Below are 12,035 nucleotides of genomic sequence, written 5' to 3' on the forward strand. Positions count from 1 at the left end.
TTTTGTGGATATATATTGTAATGTTTAATAATCATTTGCTACATTCAAACTGCTGTTGATATTCACTGTCTTCGTCTTTCTCTTTCAGTGAAGCCTTTGACGGTGAACATCATAACGAAGGACAAGTTCGTGTCCGCAGATAAACAAATAGAAGTGGAGTGCCGGTCGTTTGGGTCCAAGCCTCAGGCGGTCATCACGTGGTGGAAGGGAAGCAGACAAATCAAGAGGCTCTCCAAAAATGTAAGTTACTTTCAAAACACTCTTGTGCTTAGAGAGAAACTCCAGTACAAGTTTTGACATGATGTTTGACAGCACGTTTGACATTATTACACGAATATACAATTATTTTCTGGGAAGGGCACAGAATATGCACAAAGCATATGATGTAGAATTCGAAATGTAATGTGTAGATTTTCTTGCAGCCACACTACGCTATGTCGCTTTTTTTGGGGGGGGGGAGGGAGCAATGTTCGTTTTAAGCCAACTTTGCATTCAGATTAGCTAATTGAGACTGGACATGTATACTAATACTAAAAGGCGATAACGTTACTACTACGCCATCAGGGAGTCTGTGTACCTCCACTGAGAATCGAGCCTGGACCGCCAACAGAATAAGCTATTTTTGTAAACCATAAGCATTTGTACGGTACTTCTAATATTATTAGCTATGATTTATAAAAGAAAGAATGGAAGTTGAGAATTCACTTTCTAGGAATAGTGTCACAAATATCAAAAATACTTGTATATGTACAAATATTTCTGCTTTATCTCCATCATTGTAAATTTGCATGTCTCTCTCCCTTCATACTTTATCCTGTGAAGGTTTCCTCAATGGTGTAGTATTATTGTAATCGTATTGTAATCAAGATCTCCTAGATTCGATTTTCGGTGGCGTATATTCCAGTTTCCAGCTACTCCAGTGCTGAATAACTTATTTGTGCTAAGCGTTGTTTTATTCTTTGGCTATCTTGAAGATTATATTACCTAAGGAGCTATTTGGAGGATTCTACCTTGTTTTGTTTTCCAACATTATATGTATGCTGTGATATGACAATATCATTACTTTCCATTACATCCATAGTCTTCCTTTTATGAGGGGTACGTGCCCCCGTGGCCCTTCCACTTAATCCGCAAACTAATATCGCAAAATATACAGAATATTGCTGATAGCAAAATTAGGTCATACAAAATACCACCTTAGCGGAAAAGGACACTGAAAAATTCACAGTCGTCGAGGAGCAGTCAGGCTCCATCAACCTTTTAATTGCCGAAGTACTCCAGTCTGTATTGTGATTCTAAACCCGGGAACTTTCTCGCTTCTTCGTGGAGAAAGCACACGTGAAATACATTAACGGTAAAAGGTTTTTTATTGAGTTCTGTCGCAGGATCAATTTCAGTTCACCCCATTTGCACATTGCCAGACGAGGCTTTTATTTCTAGACTGAGCTGACCAGATGAGCAGAACAGGATTTGTATATTAAATTACATCGCCACCGTATGAGGTACCTTTCTTTAGGGTCTTTTCTATGTCCGAGAGCGTTGATTAGTGGATTTCGGAAATTTAAAGGCGATTTTTAAGTTCACTTTAGACTCAGACAGGCTAGTCGGGACTGGACATACAGTTTATTCTCGGTTCCGAACCACAGTGCCGTAGACTAGTTAAGTGTTGAATTTCGATTTCGCTACCGCGGGTTCGAATCCTGGTCTGGACGTTGGTCTTCTTTACGAGCGTCTCTTCATCCGTGTCATCCAATCATCATCGTTGCGATTAGCACAAAATTGTAGCAATGCAACGTAAATTAACAAAATACCACCTGGAAGGTATCTCGCTACCGAAGTTTAAGGGTGTCAGTTCTATCCTGTATGTTTCTTAATGAATTTCAAGCAATCATTTTTATCGTATCGACTAGCCTAAAGATGCGGCAAAGTGACGTATAGTACTATAAAAAAATAAATTTCTGTAAATGGGTTATAGTTGATATGTTCGAACTTGTTCTCCTTGTGCAACGTTGCCAGCACAGTTGCCTGACCATAGGCGTGCGAACACACTCTGATTGGAGACCTCAAAGTCTTTCTGGGAAAGGAGAAATATACTCTGTCTCTCTCTTTTACAGACTCTGTATCAGGAGCGTATCTAAGGTTCATCCGAACCCAGAAGAATCCCATGTCTGTGTACATTTAGTGTACGAGGTTTGTAAATAAAGTAGTGAGACTGAGACATAACTCTGTTCATATTACATATATGTTCAAAACTACATCCTCTTCAAAATAGATCCCCTGGGAGACAACACACCACTCTTCATAGAAGCGCTGGGAGTCGGTAGCTGGAATTACGATTATATACCTGCCATACATATGTTGCATAGAAGGAACCCATGTTTACTCAAACCAAAGGAAGGAATGCCCAATAAAGAAAGTCACGGTTGGGCTTAAACCAAACCTCTTCCTGAACACACACTTTCGAATTGAATGCACATATATACAGAAATATTGCATAGCATATGAAACGCTGTTGGCCAAACATTAGAATGATTTCCTTCAGCTATACGAAAATATGGCATCCTATAACTTTAGTCTTCGTTTAGTTGGTTCAAGAGTTTAACCACCCCTCAACAATGTCCATGACGAATCCAATTACGTAAGAACTAATGATACTTCCTCGTCCTTGTTCCTTGGAACTTCCATGGTCTTGAAGATGCTTCATCTTCTCTTAAAGATTGATTGATTGAGTTGGTGTTTTAAGTCCACTTTATGCACAGTAAGGTTAATCGCGACTGGACCTACAGTTTTAAAGTGGAATCCGAACCACTATGTGCCTCCAGCGGGTATCAAACCTGGGACCCCTCGATTACAGGGCGATGACGCCATCGGAGAGGTCTCTTCTCACAAAGAGTATGATACTGTTTATTAACGGCGATACGATCACTCTACACTGAATTTCTCCGTTCACACTTCTATGTTCCCGACCTTTAGAATTCCATATGGGCGTGGTAGAAGACCTTACGTTCTGTGCTAAAATACACATATATTGAGAGAGATACGTATATGAATGACTTGCCAAAACAGAACTACATATCAAAACCTTTGACTCTGCCATTGTAACTGCATAAGAACTTCCGATAATCTGTATAGTCAAGAGCCTTAAGTGGTCGACCCACGACCTAACACCAAATATGTATGGTTCATTTCCTGGATTGGGCATGGACGTGCCTTTAAGAGCTTCCACCAGTACCATCTCATCACTCTCGTCCTCATTAGTCAATTAAAAATCAACCTAACGACGTTCATTTTAGTCAAAAATCTTTAAAAAATAAATAGAAATATTCCCAAGACCAAGAAACAATTACGAATCTGTAGAAAGGGCAACTTTATTGTGGAATAAGGAAAAGGATGTACTTATTTTTTCTCTATATTTAAGCCGGCCCCTGTGGCGGAGTGGTCAGTCTGCCTGCAACTCGTGCAGGAATCAGTTCGTAGCGAGCTCCGCTCTTCGCGTGAGAAGGCTTAGTGATCGAACTGTCCTAGTTAGCTAGGTCCTGCTAGTGTTGTGTTAGTTCTTTTTTCCTTTGGAGTGCAAGCGAGGTTTTGACTACAATTCCCGTGAGCCAGTGAAGATACGATGAAATAGTTCACGATGAATACACAAAGATAAAACACCTTGCAATTTGTTTTCATTGATGTCAAAACGCGACCTACGTCATTGGCTTTTCATCGATGTTTTCATGATGTCTACCAAGTGCCTACGAACCAAGTGCTCAGTTTTGAAATAGATTACTTTCGTAAGTGTTTGTACGTGAAATTTGCGACAAAATTGGTAGGAGAATGGTTACTAAATGATTTTGGTGCTGAGGTAATCTATAGTGACGTAGATGGTGAACATAAAGTTGAAGTGGAATGGGCCCACCAGCGACATGTAATTGTCAGAATCCATGTAGTCCCAATTGAATTAAGTGCAGAAGTGATAAGTCGTGTCATGAGGTCTTATGGGGAAGTGTTGAAAATTGAAGTCGAGACATACTCTGCAGATCACATTTACCCCACTCGAACTGGACGTGTCTTGATCAAAATGATACTACGTAAATCCATACACTCATATGTAATCATGAATGGAGACTCCTATTGAGTAACATACCCTGGGCAGGTTCGTACCTGCATTGCGTGTTCGGAAGAGGGTAAAGTAGTGGCTCAGTGTCCCAAGCGTCGATCCTCTGGGAACCAGCCCCTCAAGGGGCCGGTTAATATACCCGCTGACAATGTACCGATGGTATAAGAACCTACTGTGCTACCCTTACGGACTAAACCAAGAGATTCAGCTCCATCAGTTGCAGTAGTCCCTGCGTCAAGAGATAACAATGGAGGGAAGACGGATAGCCCCAGAATCACCGACGAGGAGACAGGTACCAGACACGAAGTTAGTGTGAAGAATGCACCAACAGGAAGGGAAGAGATGGAGCAGCCAACATTGACCACTTCAGAGGAGATGCATCACATACCCCCGCCCCCACCCCCAAGTGCTTTGTTCGCGGAGGCAGAATTCCCCGTAGTTACCTCTCCTAGGAAATCACGGTCAAGATCTTTATCAAGGTTAAGGTAAGTGGCGGAAGAGTCCATGGTGCTACGAAGAAAGAAGAAGAAAAATAGTGAATGCGTAAGTTCCACAATAGTTCATAACGAATTTAGAGTAGAACCTGGTACCCAAACCAAGATGTTTCAAAGGTTAGTTTAACAAGTAATTCAGCAAATGTAACTAAAGAGAATCCTTCAACGAGTAACAAACTTACCCCAGATTTATTTAGTGGAAAGCATAGTTAATGCATTATTGGCAGAAATTAGAGATCAGTAATGTTGAAGAATGTAAGTAAGTTCAGTTTTCTTTTGTGGACAGTTATAATCATGCAAACATTTACCTTGGCATCTATAAATTTGAATCAAATGCAAAGTAAGACCAAAATAATTGCTCTCAATGACTTTCTCATTAAATCGTCTATTGATGTGGCCCTCTTACAAGAGGTCGCCATAGACGATTTTTTTGAACTGAGCATGTTTAAAGTATACAACAATTTTACTCCTTTTGCACAAGGGACTGCCATAGCATGTAGGCGACACTTGGATCTACGTAATGTAGTGCCCCATCCCACGGGCAGACAAATAAGTGCCAAATTAAGCTTAGTGTTTCTCTGTAATGTGTATGCTCCGTCAGTAAGCCAAAACAGACGGGAAAGAGAAGAATTTTTTTCAAAAGTTGTAGGGCCCGAGTTGACATCCCACACACTAGACACTATACTAGTGGGAGATTTTAACTGCGTAATTCGTTCACAAGATCAAAATCCAGGATACAACTTCTCACGTGCGCTCTATGAATTAACGCAGGGGTTACAACTGCGTGACGCTTGGATACACACCAATGGCGAAATTCAAGGTTTACACACATATCACCTCTAATAGTGCGTCAAGGATTGATAGGTTTTATGTCGCACCCAGATTTCAGGAATATATCATTAGAGTTCAGAATTTTCCAGTATGCTTTAGTGACCATAGTGTTCCAATTCTCAAAATAAATTTAGATTTGATCAAACCCCGACAAGGTAGCGGATACTGGCTTTTAAATAGCACATTATTGCACAATGGTAGTTATGTTCAGCTAATCAGGGAAACGTGGAACGAACTCAAGGCCTCTCGGCCAGTGCAAAAGACGCTAATCGAGAGGTGGGAAACTCGAGTTAAGCCTAAATTTCGTCAGGTCAGTAAATTTTTCAGTGCAGAGGTTAGTCGAGATCAAAGAAACAAATATATTTTTTTGTATTCAGTCTTGAATGATCTCCATCGTTTAGCACTGCAAGGTAATTTCGATCGTCCCTATGCAAATGAAATAAAAGCGCAATTACTTTCTATACATAGGAAACGAAAATCTGCAGCAATAATAAAGAGCAAGATTCTTCCTATAGACCCTGACGAGCAAGCCACACTAAGTCACATTCTTCAAGAACATAAACACGCCAGGAGTCATGTCATTCATAAATTAACTTTAGATTCCGGTGAAGTTGTCACTAGCCCTCATAGTATACACGACAGGTTTTTGCAATACTATAAAAATCTTCTTGGTGAAGCCTTTAAACCAACAGAAACGCAATGTAATTTTTTGAACTACCTCCCTGCATCACTGACGGAAAATGAAAGAACTGAGCTCACACAACCGTTTAGTAAAAAGGAGGTTCATGATGCAGTATTCAAAGCTCCGAGGAATAAAACTACAGCAGAAGATGGATTACCATCAGAATTCTATCAATGTTTCTGGGATTTAATAGGAGACGAATTAACGAAATGGCTCAACGAAGTGTTGACAACAGGGATAATAGGGAAGACCAGTAGAACGGGAGTTATAGTGTTAGTTCCCAAAAAGCCAAATCCAAAGTTCGTCCCAGATTTTAGGCCAATTTCAATATTGAGTTGTGACACCAAACTTATAAGTAGGTGCATAAATCAGCGTTTGAAAAAAATATATGGTTAAACTTATTGGCAATTTACAGTTTGCTTGTAATACGTCTCAAAGTATACATCACTTGCTGCAAACGATAAGAGACGTAATTATTACCAAACAAAATAAGAATGCATCAGAGGCAATTCTATCTTTAGACTTTTTCCAAGCATATGACAGAGTGAGCCACGAATATTTGTACCAAGTCTTAGAAGCATATGGCTTCGGAGAAACTTTTATTAATTGGATCAAAACATTATATAATCATATGCTGCTAAAACTCAAAATAAATGGTTTCTTGACAACAAGTTTTAAAATGCGACGAGGTGTACTACAAGGTAGTCCCTTGAGTAGCACATTGTACGTCCTCACAATAGCCCCCTTTTTGTTTAGTATCCAGCATATTTTACAGGACATTTCCACCACAATACAATTTGGCAGCTTCATGGATGACGTGACAATTTTTCTAAAGGATGAAAGAGATCTGTACAGTGTTCAAAGAAAAATACATACTTTTGAGCACCATCAGGAGCAAAACTAAACAATCGAAAGTCATTCCTGATGCCCCTTGGCAAGGAGAATCCTTTCACAAACAATACGGGGATCCCTGTAGACAAAAAATAAAAGTTTTTGGTATAAACTTTTATGCAAATATCGATGAAACGATCGAAGCCAATAGTAAACTCACGTGCGATAGGGAAATCTCCGTCCTCAGAGCGAACAAGATGCGCTCTCTTAGTTTAAAAGCAGGAGTAAGATTTATCAATGTTTTTGCTCTCTCGAAACTTTGGTATGTAGCAAAAATCCTGCCCTTTAAACCACAGCACTTAGCCATGGTCAACAAAGCTGTTGGCTGCTTTATGTGGCACGATACAATTTTCCGGGTGGCAATAAATGAGGTCACGTTATCAGAGAAGATAGGTGGGTTGGCACTAATACACGCGAACACACAGGCAAGAGCATTGTTTGTACAGACTGGCCTTCAAACAGCTTTCTCACTGCACGAGTCAACGACCCAAGCATGTATACAGACGATAATACGGAACATCGATTTCCAAAGTATCCCCAAAAGGTTTTTGTTTTATAAGAACATCGCTTTACAGGTATGCTACCAATTATTACGACATGAGACAATTACACCATCTGTTAAAAAGTTATATAGTGAAATCAATAGTTGAAAGAACACAGTACCACGAATAGTCAGGGATTTCAATACACATAATTGGCCACAAATATGGGAGAATGTCTCCGCCAAACACCTTTCAAAAGCTGGCCAATCAATATGGTACAAAGTGGTTCATCGTGTTATAGTGACAAAAGATATGACATACCAATATGGAATCAGTGACTCTCCTAACTGTATATCATGCAACGTGCCTGACTCTTTAGCCCACAGGGTAACGAAGTGTCGAAACTCCTCCACGGCATGCAACAAATTGAGAACAATGCTCAGTTGTATATGCCGCACCTGATTAACAAAGTTTACGGATACAGATATAGTTTTTCCTGATTTCAATCTTTTTCCACCAAGAAAACAACGAGCAGTACAATGGTTGATAACTCAATACTTATTATATATATTTCACAATGACGAGAGCAGTTTTCAGAAACAATTCAGTATCTTCTTGCAAGAACAATACGAAAAAAATTCCAAGGAAGAAATGGTATACAAATTTCTTATTAGTACTTTATACTTAATTTAGGTGAAACAAAAATGTAAAGGTTAACCAGATAGAAATAGAAATTGTAATAGCACTAATACACTTATGTCATCAACAATGTAATTCCATAACTTGTATATCAAAATGAGACAATAAGAAAAAGAATGGTTAGCACATCGCGCTACGACGCCAGGGGTGCCGGCTTCGAATCCTAACATTGGCATCCTAACATTGGCATGGATATTTGTGAGGGTCTATTCATCAATTTCATCATATCATCACTCATCCCAATCTTCGCAAATTAGCCAAAATTGGCACAAAAAGCGAAGTAAAATAAATCAAATCACAAAAATCTATTTTTTAATTTTATTTGCATGACGATTCTCCCGATGTGTTTTTATTTTTCTGTATCTCTTTACTGCATTTATATATTTTTTCTTTGTCTTAGAATTTGTTTTTTCTTATTCCTTATCTTTCACTGCTTTTTCTTTCCAGTTTTTCTGTTTCTTCCTCGTTTACTATTTCTCCGTATTCATTCTATCTATTTTTTTACTTTCTCCTTCGGTTGTCCTCTAACTGTTTCTCTCTTTTTGTTTGTTTTCTCTCTCTTTCTTTCCGCTTCTCATGCTTTTTTCCTATCGCCTATTCATTTCTACTCTTTCTATTTTCTTTAGCGTACTCGTTCTTTCTGTTTTATCAGTCTATCGTTTATTTTTAACGTCTCTCCTTACTATATTTCTCTCTGTTCTTTTCTTTCTCTTCCCCCACCTCTCTCTATTGTCCTTCTCTGCCACATTAGTCTAAACGTTTCTCTTTCGCCGTGTTGATTCTCTCCTTCCTCTTATCTCCCTCTTCCCCGTAAGCATTGCATCACTTTAATTTTCAATAAGTATACCACTTCAGAATATTTCTTGCAGAATTCCGTCCACCTTCTGGTAAATTATCATTGTAAATAGTCACACTGATAACTTTCTGACGACGCTACAGACTTCCGCACTGTAAAAGCAATTCATTTGAGCCCTGGTCGTGCAGGCACCACAACAAAGCATTGTTAATATGGCAAATACAACATAACAAAGGAGATGGCCTTAACAGCAGAAATCTTTAACGAACGATATTGTTAAAACCAGGCTCAATTCCAAGACTCCATTATTGCATTTTCAATAATTAATTTCAACCTTTCCATCACAAGGAGAAAAAATATCAACACATCCAGTAAAGAAGACGCAGACAGAATGGTCCTTGGAAAGAGTCTGTTGATCGCAGCTTCTTGCTTGAGGAAAAAGCCAAGGTGAAACGAGAAACAAAAGAAGGGGCAGTCAACTTTGCAAAACAGAGCCGTGGTGGTATTACGAGAGCATTAGAACAGACAAATTGCCCTTATAAAGGCATTTTCCGCATTAGGCCACTTCGCCATCTTTCAACAAAGGAGTGTGCCCTTGAGGGAAGTTGAGTTCGTAATCCTGGGGATCTCTCTCTTTGCCTTCCCTGGAAACAGGACGGCCGGAGCAGGAATATAATTATTCCTCTTTCTGGTCCAGATGGAGGAGAGGAAATAAGAGGCACATGAAGAGATGCGAGCTTAGAGATGGATTATCAAAAAAAATTCTGCACCGTTTTCCTTAGATCTGCTGTAGAAAGAATCGCATAAGCTTTTATTTTATTGTTGCGTTTATCAAGACGTCATTCTCTTTCTTCAGGGTACTTTGTATTCTTTGTGGGTAATCAGTGAAGTTAAAAGAACCCGTATTCATTCTTGGATTGCCAGATCCGGTTCTTGAATTACGCGGGTTCTTAGTAATAATCGATCCGAGCCACCTTAGGTACCAGATACAGGGATTATAATTTCCGTTTCAGTTTCGGATTCGGTTACTCGAATTTCCATCGCGGATCAGGGTTCCCAATTTTCGATTTTGGATCCGGGTTCTCGATATTTTTGTTCCATATTCAGGCACTCGACTTTTGGTTCCAGATCGGAGTACTCTATTTTTGGTTCCAAGATCCGGGTACTCGATTTTAGGTTCAAGATCCGGGTACTCGATTTTCGATTCTAGATCTATATTCTCGATTTTCGGTTAAAGACCTGGGTACTCGATTTTCGGTTCAAAATCCAGGTACTCGATTTTCGATTCTTGATCCGGGTAGTAGATTTTCGGTTAAAGAACTGGGTACTCGATTTTCGGTTCAAGATCCACGTACTCGATTTTTGGTTCCACATCCGAGTACTCGATTTTCTGTTCAAAATCCTGGTACTCGATTTTCGAATGTAGATCCTGATACTCGTTTTCTGGTTCCAGATCCGGTTACTCGATTTCCTGTTCAAGATTCTGCTTTTTGAATTTTTGGTTCAAGATCCGGATATTCACTCGATTTTATGTTCAAGATTCAGTTACCCGATTTTAGGTTGAAAATCCGGGAACTGGATTTTAGGTTCAAGATCCGGGTACTTGAATTTTCTGTTCAAGATCCTGGTACTGAATTTTAGGTTCAAGATCCGGGTTCTCGATTTTTTGTTTCAGATCCAGCCACTCGGTTTTCGGTTAAAGACGTGGGTACTCCATTTTCGGTTCAACACTTGTGTTACTGGATTTCAATTTCGGATCCCGGGAACGGGATTCCCAGAAAATTTTTCTCTAACTGAATTGAGTTCACCCTATTCCCTTCTCACAAAAGTAGACATAAAATTACTTTAAGCACCAACATATATCAATTTATGTGAATTTCTAGATTTTTAATTGTTCTTCGTATGACTAACTATTCCAGTATTCTGAAGATGGGAACTACAGCGTTAGCCTGCTCACCTTTATACCTGGGATAGACGACGATGGAAAGTACCTCACCTGCCGAGCAGAAAATCCAGAATTTCAAATCAGTGCCTTAGAGGATAAATGGAGGCTCAACGTGCACTGTGAGTACATAAATATTTCGCTCTTTCTAATCTGTATGGCTGTTTCTTACAGTTAATCTGATTCGTATATTCTTAACCCGTTTTGTGGTTCTGTTTCGCAAAACTCCATGAGCAAATTGTAAATTTCTGTATCCAGGGAACTACCAGCCTTAACGGAGCATCCTCGGTGAACATTGTGGCTCTATTAAGGAGGAAAAAATCTTAAGCGAGCGAAGGGCGATGCTGCTTTCCATGTAATGCCCCTGCGTTGCCCAAATGTGTGGCGTTCTTCAACAAATCGTCGTCATATTTATCAGTGCCAAGTGTGCGTGTCGTCATGAAGCGGAAAACCGCGGCCAACGAAAGCTAATAGATAATATTTAACCTTGTTGAAATTTTTTGACAAGGAAGCAAGGGACAACAACATGCGGGCACTCGGGTTCAAACAAGGGGGAACATATTCGTGACTGCTGGAGGAGTAAACAGATCGCTTTCCAGTTTATTTTGCAACTTTGCCGCGGTTTATCTCCTCTTGGTACGACTGTAGTTCCTATGAAATGCTAGATTCTAATTCGGATTTCTGTATTGTTACCCATTGTAATTGTCTCTTAGGGTATTGTTATTTTTTTATTCTCAAACAGGGGTGTAAGGGGTGATCTTCCACGTAGTAACAGTTTTTCCACATAATACACCCTGGACTGCATTTTCCAGATAAACGAGGCTCTGGCGACTGGCCCTATGGCCAGTATAAGTCTGTGTGTTTCCTGATTTTTGTCCTTATGTGTGCTGAATGCCACTATACAGCTTCAGATTTCAACAGAAGTCAGAATATTTTAAGATTTTACTAATGCAACGTTAGAGTTTTTATTTGTAACGTTAAGGGTGTGGACTCCGTATAATGTGACGTGGGCAAAATAGTCTAAGTGCTGACGCACCCATAATTTTAAAATCATATTCAAATTTACATTTTTCTCAGACAGGAGAAATGGAGAAAATGCTAATTCTGATAAAT

General features: G+C 39.5%; 1 protein-coding gene across 4 annotated transcripts in view; it reads left to right on the forward strand.

The window, feature by feature from the left end:
- The window catches only part of side-IV (sidestep IV transmembrane protein), a 562,494-nt gene that overhangs the window by 472,970 nt on the left and 77,489 nt on the right, over nucleotides 1–12,035 (forward strand). For all 4 annotated transcript variants that reach the window (XM_083119011.1, XM_083119014.1, XM_083119012.1 and 1 more), the window contains 2 exons: nucleotides 89–240; nucleotides 10,900–11,044. In XM_083119011.1, coding sequence (XP_082975137.1) covers nucleotides 89–240; nucleotides 10,900–11,044 — 297 coding nt within the window. The remainder of the gene's footprint in view (nucleotides 1–88; nucleotides 241–10,899; nucleotides 11,045–12,035) is intronic.

Source organism: Lepisma saccharinum, chromosome 3 (genome assembly GCF_977018435.1).
Source record: "Lepisma saccharinum chromosome 3, izLepSacc3.1, whole genome shotgun sequence".
NCBI lineage: Eukaryota > Metazoa > Arthropoda > Insecta > Zygentoma > Lepismatidae > Lepisma > Lepisma saccharinum.